Source organism: Galeopterus variegatus, unplaced genomic scaffold (assembly GCF_000696425.1).
Source record: "Galeopterus variegatus unplaced genomic scaffold, G_variegatus-3.0.2 Scaffold2442, whole genome shotgun sequence".
NCBI classification, from domain to species: domain Eukaryota; kingdom Metazoa; phylum Chordata; class Mammalia; order Dermoptera; family Cynocephalidae; genus Galeopterus; species Galeopterus variegatus.
In genome coordinates, this window is record NW_007728553.1 from 201,567 (window position 1) to 212,633 (window position 11,067).

The 11,067-nt window shown below is 55.5% G+C and overlaps 1 protein-coding gene across 1 annotated transcript; it reads left to right on the plus strand.

Moving 5' to 3' along the window:
* Positions 1-2,526: 2,526 nt before the first annotated feature.
* ARHGEF15 (Rho guanine nucleotide exchange factor (GEF) 15) lies at positions 2,527-9,628 on the plus strand. The gene is made up of 15 exons (XM_008581716.1): positions 2,527-3,142; positions 3,454-3,786; positions 4,015-4,069; positions 4,979-5,037; positions 5,139-5,350; positions 5,463-5,623; positions 5,752-5,904; positions 6,020-6,149; positions 7,489-7,563; positions 7,673-7,765; positions 7,846-8,006; positions 8,101-8,253; positions 8,415-8,497; positions 8,610-8,714; positions 9,477-9,628. The coding sequence occupies exons 1-15, from the start codon at positions 2,533-2,535 to the stop codon at positions 9,626-9,628; spliced, it is 2,535 nt and encodes an 844-aa protein (XP_008579938.1). The 5' UTR covers positions 2,527-2,532.
* Positions 9,629-11,067: the final 1,439 nt, after the last annotated feature.

Consider the following 11,067-nt stretch of genomic DNA (forward strand, 5'->3'; position numbering starts at 1 on the left):
TTCAATCACAGAGCAAATTAGAGGTAGCAGGAACCCCCTTGCCTACCTACTCCCAGGGGCACTGACTCCCAGCCAGTCAAGATGAACGCCTCCCAGTGGGACAGGGAGTCAGGGGTTGGGACTCAGAGAAACAGGGACTGAGCAGGCAGGGGTCCTAGCAAGTGTCTCACCCATCTAGAGGAGACAGATTTCAGATCTCCCTCCCCATCTCCCATCCCCCACTCCCATCTTGCCCTTGCCCTCTCTCCCTCCTTCACGCGCGCGCGCGCGCGCGCACACACACACACACACACACACACACACACACACACGCCTGACACAATGGCCGGGTGGGGCTGAGGAACTGGCTTCCTTTGCAGAGATCTCAATCTGGGCCCTCAGTTCCCGCCCCAGAAACACAGGAATAGACACTTGGAGACCTCGGTCCGCATTCCCTGCTCCAAGGGGCAGGCAGGACAGGCTGAAAATAGAAACTGCTTCAAAAAGATAAAGGTAAATTCATGGGGAGCTACTGCAGAGTTAGGGAGGGAAGCTGGGGGGTCGGTTGGTGTGACATAGTAGGCTGGCTCCCACCCAGGGGCACAGGTTGGAAGCTGAAGAGACAGGCAGTTGTGCAAGCTGTGGGAGAGATGGTCAGACACCCGTGGAGGGACACACACACTCTTCTTCAGCTGAGACAGAGACATCTAGACACCATATGGTCAAGCCCCTCTGCCATCACCACCCCATCCTCACCCTAGCCCTGTGAGCCCCCTGTCCACACCGCAATGCAGATGGATCATGCACACACAGAGTAGCCCACTCCTCATGCCCAAGTTTCAGCTTTCCCCCAGACCCATTAACTTCCAAGCCCTGGTATGCTGGGGCCCTCACATCTTCCAGAGCCCCAGTGTGCGCATGTGGAGTGTGGTGTGGTTTCGGGGGGAGGTGTCCGGTTGGGAGGAGGATCTGATTCCTGTTTCCTGCCCCTACTCACTCAGCCCTGGGAGGTGACTGAGAGTGGAGGGGATTCAAGGGTGAGTGCTTGGGGCCCAAGTATCTGGGTCCCTCGGAGAGGCCTGAGTGGGGGGTAGGGAAGGAAGTGAATACAGGTACCTAAGAGGGAGGTGGGATCCCTGAAGGGGGGCAGGGGCTGGGGAAGAGCTGGCCAGCTGTCGAGGCCGCTGTGTGGGTCACCTCGCTAAATGGCTTCCTGCCAGAATGTGGAGGCCATTGAGCTGCAAGACTCACAGTCTACAGTGCCCAGCCCCCACCCCACACCATTTCTTAAGAACCCAATCTGGGCCCCGGAGGGGTCTGACTCTCCTGCTGGATCCTGAAGAGAGTTTGGGGACTCCCCTGTTAACCAGCCCTGACCCTGCAGCCTTCCCAGAATTGGAGCTTCCTCCCCCGCTGGAAGAAGAGACGCCCAGGCCCTAGGATCCTGGTCCTATTGGTCCTGTCCTTCAGTGTTGTCTCCTGCCACCTCCCCAGGCATCCTGGCAGGACCCAGGACTCCACTGGGGCCTCTCTCTGTGATCAGACCTGGGGGACAGTGGGACAAGGGATGAGGCAGGAGAGACCATGCCCGGGGCCTCCTGGTCTCCTGGTCTCCTGGGGTCAGAGGCTCCAGGAATCTTCATGGCAGGAAAAGGAGACTAAAAATAATCCGGAAAGGGAGAGTCCGGAGAGAGGAACTGGGAAATGGGGGGTGGAGGGCCCATCAGAGCAGGGAAACAGTGATGCATCCCTCACAGCCCAGGCACAGGCATGCACACGCGAGCACACACAAACGCATGCGCACACACACTGCACCCCCCAAGCACACACTCCACCCAGACAGCACTGACCACACACATCCCTGCACCCCTATCTCATCCACTCACATGGCACACTTAACCGGCCACACACACAAACCTCACACACTGTATACTTCACTCTCCCACTGCACACCAGCCCTGTAAGCAAGTAATGAGTACACTCTCGCAACACACCCTACGACACCCTACTTGTATAGCACTAGATAGAGCACACGCACCTAAACCACACTCACAAACCTCCACGACACACACCACTGACACAATTCATTAACCACGTTGTGGCTATTCTGGCATGCCAAATTCTCCTCACTGGATCTTACTGATTCTCTGGTATTTCCCACCGCCCCTGCAACCCAGGTCTCTACCTAGCTGCAACCCCCACCCCCAGCCCCAGCCTCACTGTTTCCTCTGTCCTGACTGTGGCAGCAGAAGCCAAAAGATAGAGAAAAAAATGGAGGCTGGCAAGGCCAAGAAAGTCTGCCCAGGAGGGTCCAGGAGCCTCAGAAAATGGAATGAGAAGGCGGGGAGGAGGAAGGGGAGGATTGAGAAGACAAATGAGAAGGAAGCGGGGAGCGCAGCAGCCTTCCCTGCTGACTCCAAAGTCATGGCTTCAGGTGGTTTCAGTCCATCCTCCTCGGGGAGAGACACTAAGAATCTCCCTCTCTCTACCTCCCTCCTCCTCAGGGAATGACTTCAGCAGAGCACCCCACAACTTTGAGGAGCTCAGAGGAAGATGTCAGCCCAGTCCCTTCCTGCAGCAACACCGCCTACCCAGAAGCCCCCTCGGATCATCCGCCCTCGACCCCCTTCTCGGCCCCGGGCTGCCCAATCCCCAGGGCCTCCCCACAACGGCTCCTTTTCACAAGAACTTCCCCGCATCTCCAGTGATGCACCAACCCCAATGTGCACCTCCATCTTCTGGGAGCCCCCAGCCGCATCCCTCAAGCCCCCTGCCCTTCTGCCCCCCTCAGTTTCTAGAGCCAGCCTCGATGCCCAGCATTCCCCAGACTCACCTTCTAGGTCCCCCAGTCCAGTGTCCCAGCACTCTGTCTCCCCAGAACCTGCTCCCCGGTCTCCAGTCCCCCCACCCAAGCCCTCCGGGTCACCCCACACGCCTCTGCCCCTGCTCCCCGTGGCCGGAGTCCTGGCCCAGGATGGCTCTGCCTCAGCCCCTGGCACTGTGCGGAGATTAGCTGGCAGGTTTGAATGGGGGGCTGAAGGCAGGGCCCAGGCTGCAGACGCCCCGGAGCCAAGTCCGCAAGGGGGAGCAGATGTGAACGGAGAGAGAGAGGCTCCCCCGGGCACCCTCCCTGGGAGTGGATCCCAGGAGAACGGTGCCCTGGGTAAGTGCGTGGTGGGGTTGAGGCGGCCTCAGTCCAGCTCATCTTGTTTTCAGTGCCTTAAGACTGGGAGCTTTCAGGGGCTATCTTTTCAAAAACGGATTTTGTGTTTGTAAAATCGGGTTTCTGTTATGTTTGGGGGGTTGAAGAGAATCAAGGTGGAGGAGATCTGTAGATGTTTGGGGCTGGCCCTCTATGTTCCCTCTGCTGGGCAGATTAAGGATCGGGAGGAGGCCTGGGTGGGTAGAGCCAGACCCCATAAAGCCTTATCCTAAGATAAGGGCTTTTATCTTAGGATACCCCGTCTCCCGCAGATGCTGCTCTGGCCTGCCCTCCCTGCTGCCCCTGTGTGTGCCACGTAGCCCGGCCTGGCCTGGAGCTCCGATGGGTGCCTGTGGGGGGCTATGAGGATGGCCCCAGGGCCCCCTCCAGGGCCTCCCCACTGCGGGCCTCCCGCTCCCGCCCCAACCCTCCAAGCGTGGGTCACACCCCAGTGGTCCTGACGTCCTACCGCTCCACTGCAGAGCGCAAACTCCTGCCGCCCCTCAAACCCCCCAAACCCACTCGGGTCAGGCAGGACGCCACCGTTCCTGGGGACCCCCCACAGCCAGATCTCGATCTGCCTTCCGAAGATGGAATCCAAACAGGTACAGGGCCTGGGGGAGTGGAGGGACAGGGTGGAGGCGGAGCGGTCCAACACCGACTAACTACAACCCCCAGCAGACCCCGGGACCTTTGTTCCTCTACCTGCGGCTGCTCTGGGGCAGACGGGAGTTGTAGTTTTTATGGTAACAGTCTCTACTGGGGCTGGAGTCAGGGGTCGCGGGCTGGGGATCCTGGAGGGTTGTTCTATTCATTCCGGATTCTTGCTCCAGGGGACAGTCCTGATGAAGTTCCTCCCGAGGCTCCTCCAGGAACCGTGGAGGGAAGGTACCAAACGCCCCACCCTTTCTGCCCCCTTCTCTCCCCATAATGCTTCTACCTGAGGTCTGGCTAACCTTCAGACCCGGCTAAACCCCATCTCCACAAAGGTGCAGGGAAGAAGGGCCTGGGTTCTAGAGACAAGCAGGCTTGGTTTCTAATCCCAGCTCTGTCCCTTATTAGTTAGATGACCAAATCCTTAACCTTTCTGGGTGTCAGCACCCTCACCTGTGAAATGGGGATTAGCATATCAACTACTTCATGGAGTTGTTGGGGTGTGATATTGGTAAAGAGCTGGGCCCATAGTAAAAGTGCTCCGTTTTAACTCCCTTCCCTCGCCTTGAGCCTCTACTGCAATTAACGTCCGAAAACCCATTTGACAACCATGACCATCTCTTCTATGTTATCTGGGCTTGTTAATCATTTCAGATTCACCATCATATCAGAGGTAATTTGTGTCCATTCACTTATTCAACAAACATTTACTAGTGTGGTTTTTAGCTTGGGTGTGTGTGTGGTGTTGCTGATGACCAGAACAGAGGAGAAAGAGAGTTGTGGGTGGTGGTGGGAAGGTGTAAAAATTTGGATTTGATCATGTTGAGTTTCATCAAGGCACAAATAGGATATTCCAGAAAGTGGTTGCTACGGGAGAGGTCTGGGGATAGGGACTTGGAAGTCTCTGGCACACAGTAGTTGAAGTAACAGGAATGAATGGGGCTGCTTTGTTCAGGGCCTCCCCTACAACAGGCATGTAAAACAAACAAACAAACCTGTGGTTTGATCTGGAGAGCCCTCAGGGTCCTGGCATACAACCTGCCAGCAGGTTCTGCACTCCTTTCCAGTATCATGTGAATAGCATCCCCTGGAGGTGGGTGGCAGCAGTGGCCCTGGGACTCCCATCGCTTTCTCTCTCCACAGGGACGAGGAGGTGTTGGAGGGGCTAAAGGAGCAGAACTGGGAGCTGCCCCTGCAGGATGGTGAGGGCCTCTGGACCTGGGGGTTCCTCCTGTGACCACCCAGCAGTGGGGATGGATTCTGGGGCACTGAACTTTCCTGATGTGCTATGTCTGCCTTCTAGAACCTCTGTACCAGACCTACCGAGCAGCTGTGCTGTCAGAGGAGCTGTGGGGAGTTGGCGAGGATGGGGGGCCCTCTCCAGCAATTCATGGAGAAGCTCCCACCTTTGTACGGCCCCCTGGACCTCGCAACACCCTGTGGCAGGAGCTTCCGGCTGTGCGAGCCAGTGGCCTCCTGGACACCCTCAGCCCCCAGGAGAGGCGTATGCAGGAGGTGGGCACACCCAAGTTGGGCTGGGCAGGCTGGGTGTAGGGGAGGAGAATGACCCAGGTTCTAGGCTGGTGGTGAGCTGGGCTTTCCGCTACTGCCCTGCCCTTCTTCCTAGAGCCTGTTTGAGGTGGTGACGTCTGAGGCCTCCTACCTGCGCTCCTTGCGGCTGCTGACTGACACCTTTGTGCTGAGCCAGGCACTCCGGGACACGCTCACCCCCCGGGATCATCACACGCTCTTCTCCAATGTGCAGCGAGTCCAGGGAGTCAGTGAGCGGTCAGTGGGAGCCCGTCCTCCCAGGAATCCTGGCCATTTCCTTAGCTTTCTCCCTGTCCCTGGTCCTTCCTTCCATCCCAGCTCTTCCCTCTGCCCCCCTCCATTGCTGGCTTCCCCCACTCTTTCAGGTTTCTAGGAACGCTACTGTCACGTGTGCGTGCTTCTCCCCACATCAGCGACCTGTGTGACGTGGTTCATGCCCATGCTGTGGGTCCTTTCTCGGTGTATGTGGATTATGTGCGGAACCAACAGTACCAGGAGGAGACCTATAGCCGCCTAATGTGAGTATCCTGAGGTGTGGGAGGAAGCTGGGGAGCAGGGCTGGGGTCGAGGCCGGAGCGGGCTGGGGGATCAGGGCCTAGAGGCAGCCGCTAGCTTCTGGGCCTGCTTCTGCAGGGACACGAACATGCGCTTCTCCGCGGAGCTGCGCCGGCTGCAGAGCCTCCCCAAGTGTGAGCGGCTCCCCCTGCCATCCTTCCTGCTGCTGCCATTTCAGCGCATCACCCGGCTCCGCATGCTGCTGCAGGTACGCTTCTTGGCCGGGGGCCTTCTCTGCCCCACGAACCCCACTGGAAGACTCTTGTCCGACCATCATCATTTCCTACCCCGTCATGAACACAGAACCCCCCAAATCAGGCCTCCTAATCCGAGCCTCTCAGTCTGGGATCCATCAGGCTCTACCTGGAGTTACCCAGATGCTTCTGCATGAGTGCAGGAAAAGGGCCTCTGGCTGGAGACATGAGTTCTAGACTTAACTCTGCCATCAACAAGCTGAGTGACCTTCGGCAAGTCCCTTCCCCTTCTGGGTCTCAGGGGTGGCTCTCAGGTCTCCTCCAGCTGCGTTCTTCTACTGCATGCCTTCCCAACAGGGGTGTTATCACGTCCAAGATGGCAAAAATTGGTTCTTGGGTTGGAGGAGGTGAAAAAAATCTTAGATATTCCAGTGGTTGTGGTACTCCAAAGGGCCATAGTACATAAAAAGATCACTAGATAGATAAAATTTAATTCTATCTGTGGAATTAAAATTTCATGTTGTGGGGGTACGATTAGGGAAAAAAAGTGTCTAAAACAAGCTCCTTACTGGGGTGACACTGAAAAAAAAGGCTGAGAAACACTCTTCTATTGCAAAGTAGAGACTCCTCCCTAACCAAGTCACCCAGTGTGGGGATATTAACATGAAGAGTCCCCAACTAGATTATTAGCCTCTTTATGTCTTATTCAGCTTTCTCTATCCCCAGTGTAGACACTATACAATAATAATCATCATACTAATCACAGTAGTTCAACATGAGTGTGCTGTCCTAGGCACGGTTCTAAGTACTACATACCATTTAACCTTACAGACAACTGTGTGAGAGTAGGAACTATTATTTACCCTACTTTACAGATGAGGAAACTGAGGCACAGAGAGGTTAGATAACTTGCCCCAGGTCATGCAGAAATAAATAAAGATGAAGTTGAAATCCAGGCAGTCTTTACTACTCTGCTATATTGCTTGCACTAATAGTTGTAGTTAATAATTATTAAAATAATAGCAACCTTCTTTTCAGCATTTACTATGTGCCAAGGACCGTGCTAAGTATTTTACATACATTACTCCTCGAATCCTCATAACAATGCTAGGTGGGTATTATCCCCATTTTACAGATGGGGAAATTGAAGCTCAGAAGGGTAACATGACTTGTTTGGGGTTATGCAGATGGTGAGCAGTGAGTTCTCTTGGCTTTGTTGGGGCTGGTCTCCCAGCCCCGTGAACCCCAAACTGGGCATTTTGCCAAGCCAGGTGGAGTCCTCTGAGCTGTGGCCCCTCTGAACCCCGGGGCCACAGAGCAAGGGGTCTAGTTACCCTTCCTACTTGTCCCTAGAATATCCTGCGCCAGACAGAAGAGGGGTCCAGCCGCCAGGAGAATGCCCAGAAGGCCCTGGGTGCTGTCAGCAAGGTGGGCAGGAGGGAAGCTGAGGCTGAGGGAGGTGACAGGGTGGTAGGGAGAGATGGAAGGGAGTAGGGGGCTGGCTGCTGGGGTGGGTGACTTGGCTCCCCTTACCCAGATCATTGAGCGTTGTAGCGCCGAGGTGGGGCGCATGAAGCAGACTGAAGAGCTGATCCGACTCACCCAAAGGCTGCGCTTCCACAAAGTCAAGGTCAGTCCATGCCCAAATCCCCATCTTGCCTTTCCCCCATAGCGCTGCGAAACCAGATCCTCTTCTCTGCTTCCTTGCAGGCCCTGCCCCTGGTCTCCTGGTCACGGCGCCTGGAGTTGCAGGGGGAGCTGATTGAGTTAGGGTGCCGGAGGGGAGGCATGCTCTTCACCTCACGTCCCCGCTTCACCCCCCTTTGCCTGCTGCTCTTTAGTGACCTGCTACTCATCACTCAGCCCAAGAGGTGGGCCCGAGGGAGGGAGATAGCCCAGGCTGGGGCGGATAGGAGGTATCCAGCTGGACCCGATGTCCTTCTGAACATTCTCTTCCCTGGGCAGTGGGCAGCGGCTACAGGTTCTGGACTATGCTCATCGTTCCCTGGTCCAGGCTCAGCAGGTTCCAGACCCGTCTGGACCCCCTACTTTCCGCCTCTCTCTTCTCAGCAATCACCAGGGCCGCCCCACCCATCGGCTACTCCAAGCTTCGTCCCTGTGAGTTGTGTGTCCTTCAGAAAACACCCTTGTGACCCTCACCTGACCTCTCAGACCCCACCACCCCCTTCCCCAATCTCTCTCCTTCATGGCGCCTGCCTCACCCCCCAGGAGGATCTCTTGGGCCAACTGTGATCTTCTCCCTGTTGTATCCCCACCAGATCAGACATGCAGCGTTGGCTGGGAGCCTTCCCTACCCCCGGCCCCCTTCCCTGCTCCCCGGACACCATCTATGAGGACTGTGGTGAGTATCCCTTAGAGGGGAGAAGGGAAAGAAAAGTGAGTCTTAAGGAGGGTATGGGGGAAAAGCTAAAAAGAGTCTTGAGCCCACTGTAATGTCACCTGCCGCCAACCAGACTGTTCCCAGGAACTGTGTTCAGAGCCAGCTGCACCTGTCAAGACTGAGGGACGGAGTCTGGAGTCCAGGGCTCCCCCCAAGCACCTGCACAAGAGCCCTGAAGGTGAGAAAGTCATTTATTCATTCAATACATATTTACTAAGCACCTATGAAGTGCCCCTTCCCATTCTAGGCACTGTGAACCAAACATGCAAATCTTCCCACCTTGCTGGAGCATACATTCTAGTGGAGGAGGCAGACAGTAAAGGATAAAATCAATAAATAAATGATATATTATGTTGGAAGGTGGTGAGTGCTACAGAAGAAGCAGAAGTGGAGCAGAGTAAAGGAGGTCAGAAATTCCAGGGTTGGGTAGAGTTACAGTTTTAACTAGGGAGGCAGAGGTAGACCTCATTGAGAAGGCAACGTGTGAGCTGGATGGAGGTGAGCAATTTAGGCACATGGTATCTGTGGGGAGAAGGGTCCCAGATGGAGGCAAGAGGCAGTGCAAAGACCCTGCAGTCGGTGTGTGATTAAGGAACTGTAAGGAAGCTGGTGTGGCCAGAGGGAGTGAGAAACGGGGAGAGAAGCAACTGAGGTCACAGAGGTAACAGAGACCAGATCACGTGGGTCCTTGCAGGTCCCTGTAGGACTATGCCTCTTAGTGAGACAAGCAGCTACTGCAGGGCTTAAGAGAGGAGTAACCTGGACCATCACTGATGCGCTGTCTCTTCCACCTCCGACGCCCTTCCTGCCGATGCTCCAGGCTTCTCCACTAATTCCTGCACCCAACATGATCCCCAAGGCCTGACACCCCATGGGGCCTCCTTCTCCTCACCTGCTCCCTGCCCTAGCCCCACTTGGGCCCCTGTCTCTTTCTCTCCAGGCTGGCTGAAGGGGCTTCCTGGGGCCTTCCCTGCACAGTTGGTGTGTGAAGTCACCGGGGAACACCAAAGGAGGAAACACCTTCGTCAGCACCAGAGGCTTCTCGAGGCTGTTGGGGCCTCTTCAGGCACCCCTAGTGCCCCCCCACCCTAATGAAGGCTGGAGAGGGAGCACATGTTGGGACAGCTGGCAGCATGGCACAGACAGGATGAAGCCCATCCATCCATTGGATTCAGTCAATGGAAAAACTACCTCTAGTGGCAACCAATAGTGACCAAGCTTCAGGACATGGCAGCCAATGAAAACAGGGCTGCCAGAGCCTACAGCAATAAGAAGGAAAGAGGATGGCTTGAATGTGTTGCCAATGGAGACAGAGGCTTAGCACAGAGAGGTCAATGGGTACTCAGCTGGCTAAGCCCCTTGCCAGTGAGTGTCCCTGCTGTGCTCACAGCTAAGGAGGATGGAGCGAGGTCAATGCTGTTTTAAAAAAAGGGCTGCATTGGAGATAAAGTCCAAGGATAAAATAGACAACAGGGATGTGCAGGGACCCATCAAGCCAAAGACTGTACCCAAGAATGAGCAGTCACCCTGCTTGGTTCTACAGCAATGACTGGTCCTGCCCTTGAGTCTGGGAAGTATAGATTCCACTCCTGGGGTATCTCCTGTGCCCTCTCAGGCCAGTTCCTTCCTTCTAGAAGAACCCAGAGTGTGCATCTCAGAGAATCAGTGTGTGTGCATTTGCATGTGTGCATGTGTGTATATGTATCAGGGCAGGCAATTCTGCTGCACATGGGGTGTGTGTGGTGGTTCCCCTCAGATGATTGAGTGCTCCATTTCTTCCTTCATCCCTCATTTTTCCTATTATTCTCTCTAAGAAATACAGTAGATCTGAGCTCCAGAAGAGAGTATACTGGGTGCGCTTTGGCAGTCAAAGGCCAGAGCTGGGGATGAGAACCCTGGGTTCAGGATGTCTTGGAGGCCAGGTTCTATGACAGTTGGAGGGTGATGTTTTGGAGCAGCCAAGCAGCCTGGCAGAGGAGCCTGAAGGACTGAAGATGGCCAGTAGCTGGGGCCCCAGGCTCCTTGAAGTCCTCAGGCTCTTCTCCTTGCCCCAAACACTGGCCTCCATAATCACTGCTGGCAGATACCTCAATGTGGACTGTAGTCAGTCAGCCAGCCTCAGCCTTGGGCATCAGAGCAGCTCTGGGTCCCAGGTTTGGGTGAAGAAACCTGTGATCTTCGGGAGCTGTGGATCACAGGTTGGCTGGTGAGCTTCCTGGGCTTTCTTGCCTTCATCCTGGTCCTCTCATAGAAACACTGGGCCAAACAGTAAGGAGAGAATGGAGAACTGGCGTGGCTGCCCAACCCCATCCAGAGCATCTGCTTCCAGATGAGCATCTGCCCCGCATGATGCCAGAGGAGGTGAGGGATGGAGACGGTTGCTGGTGGGTAAGGGCCCAGCCCTGGGACGAGGCCTTTGATGGGCTAGGCCATCACACTGTCTGTTCAGCTCATGCATGGCAGCTTGTCCAGGGCAGAAACTGCCATGTTGACCACAGGAGGTGCAGGGACACTGGGAGATTCAGAGGGAG

Coding starts and splice junctions, on each gene's coding strand:
- ARHGEF15 (XM_008581716.1), top strand. CDS start 2,533: ATGTCAGCCCAGTCCCTTCCTGCAGCAACACCGCCTACCCAGAAGCCC. Junction 5,624..5,751: donor GTCCAGGGAGTCAGTGAGCG/GTCAGTGGGAGC, acceptor CCACTCTTTCAG/GTTTCTAGGAACGCTACTGT. Junction 8,498..8,609: donor CACCATCTATGAGGACTGTG/GTGAGTATCCCT, acceptor GCCGCCAACCAG/ACTGTTCCCAGGAACTGTGT.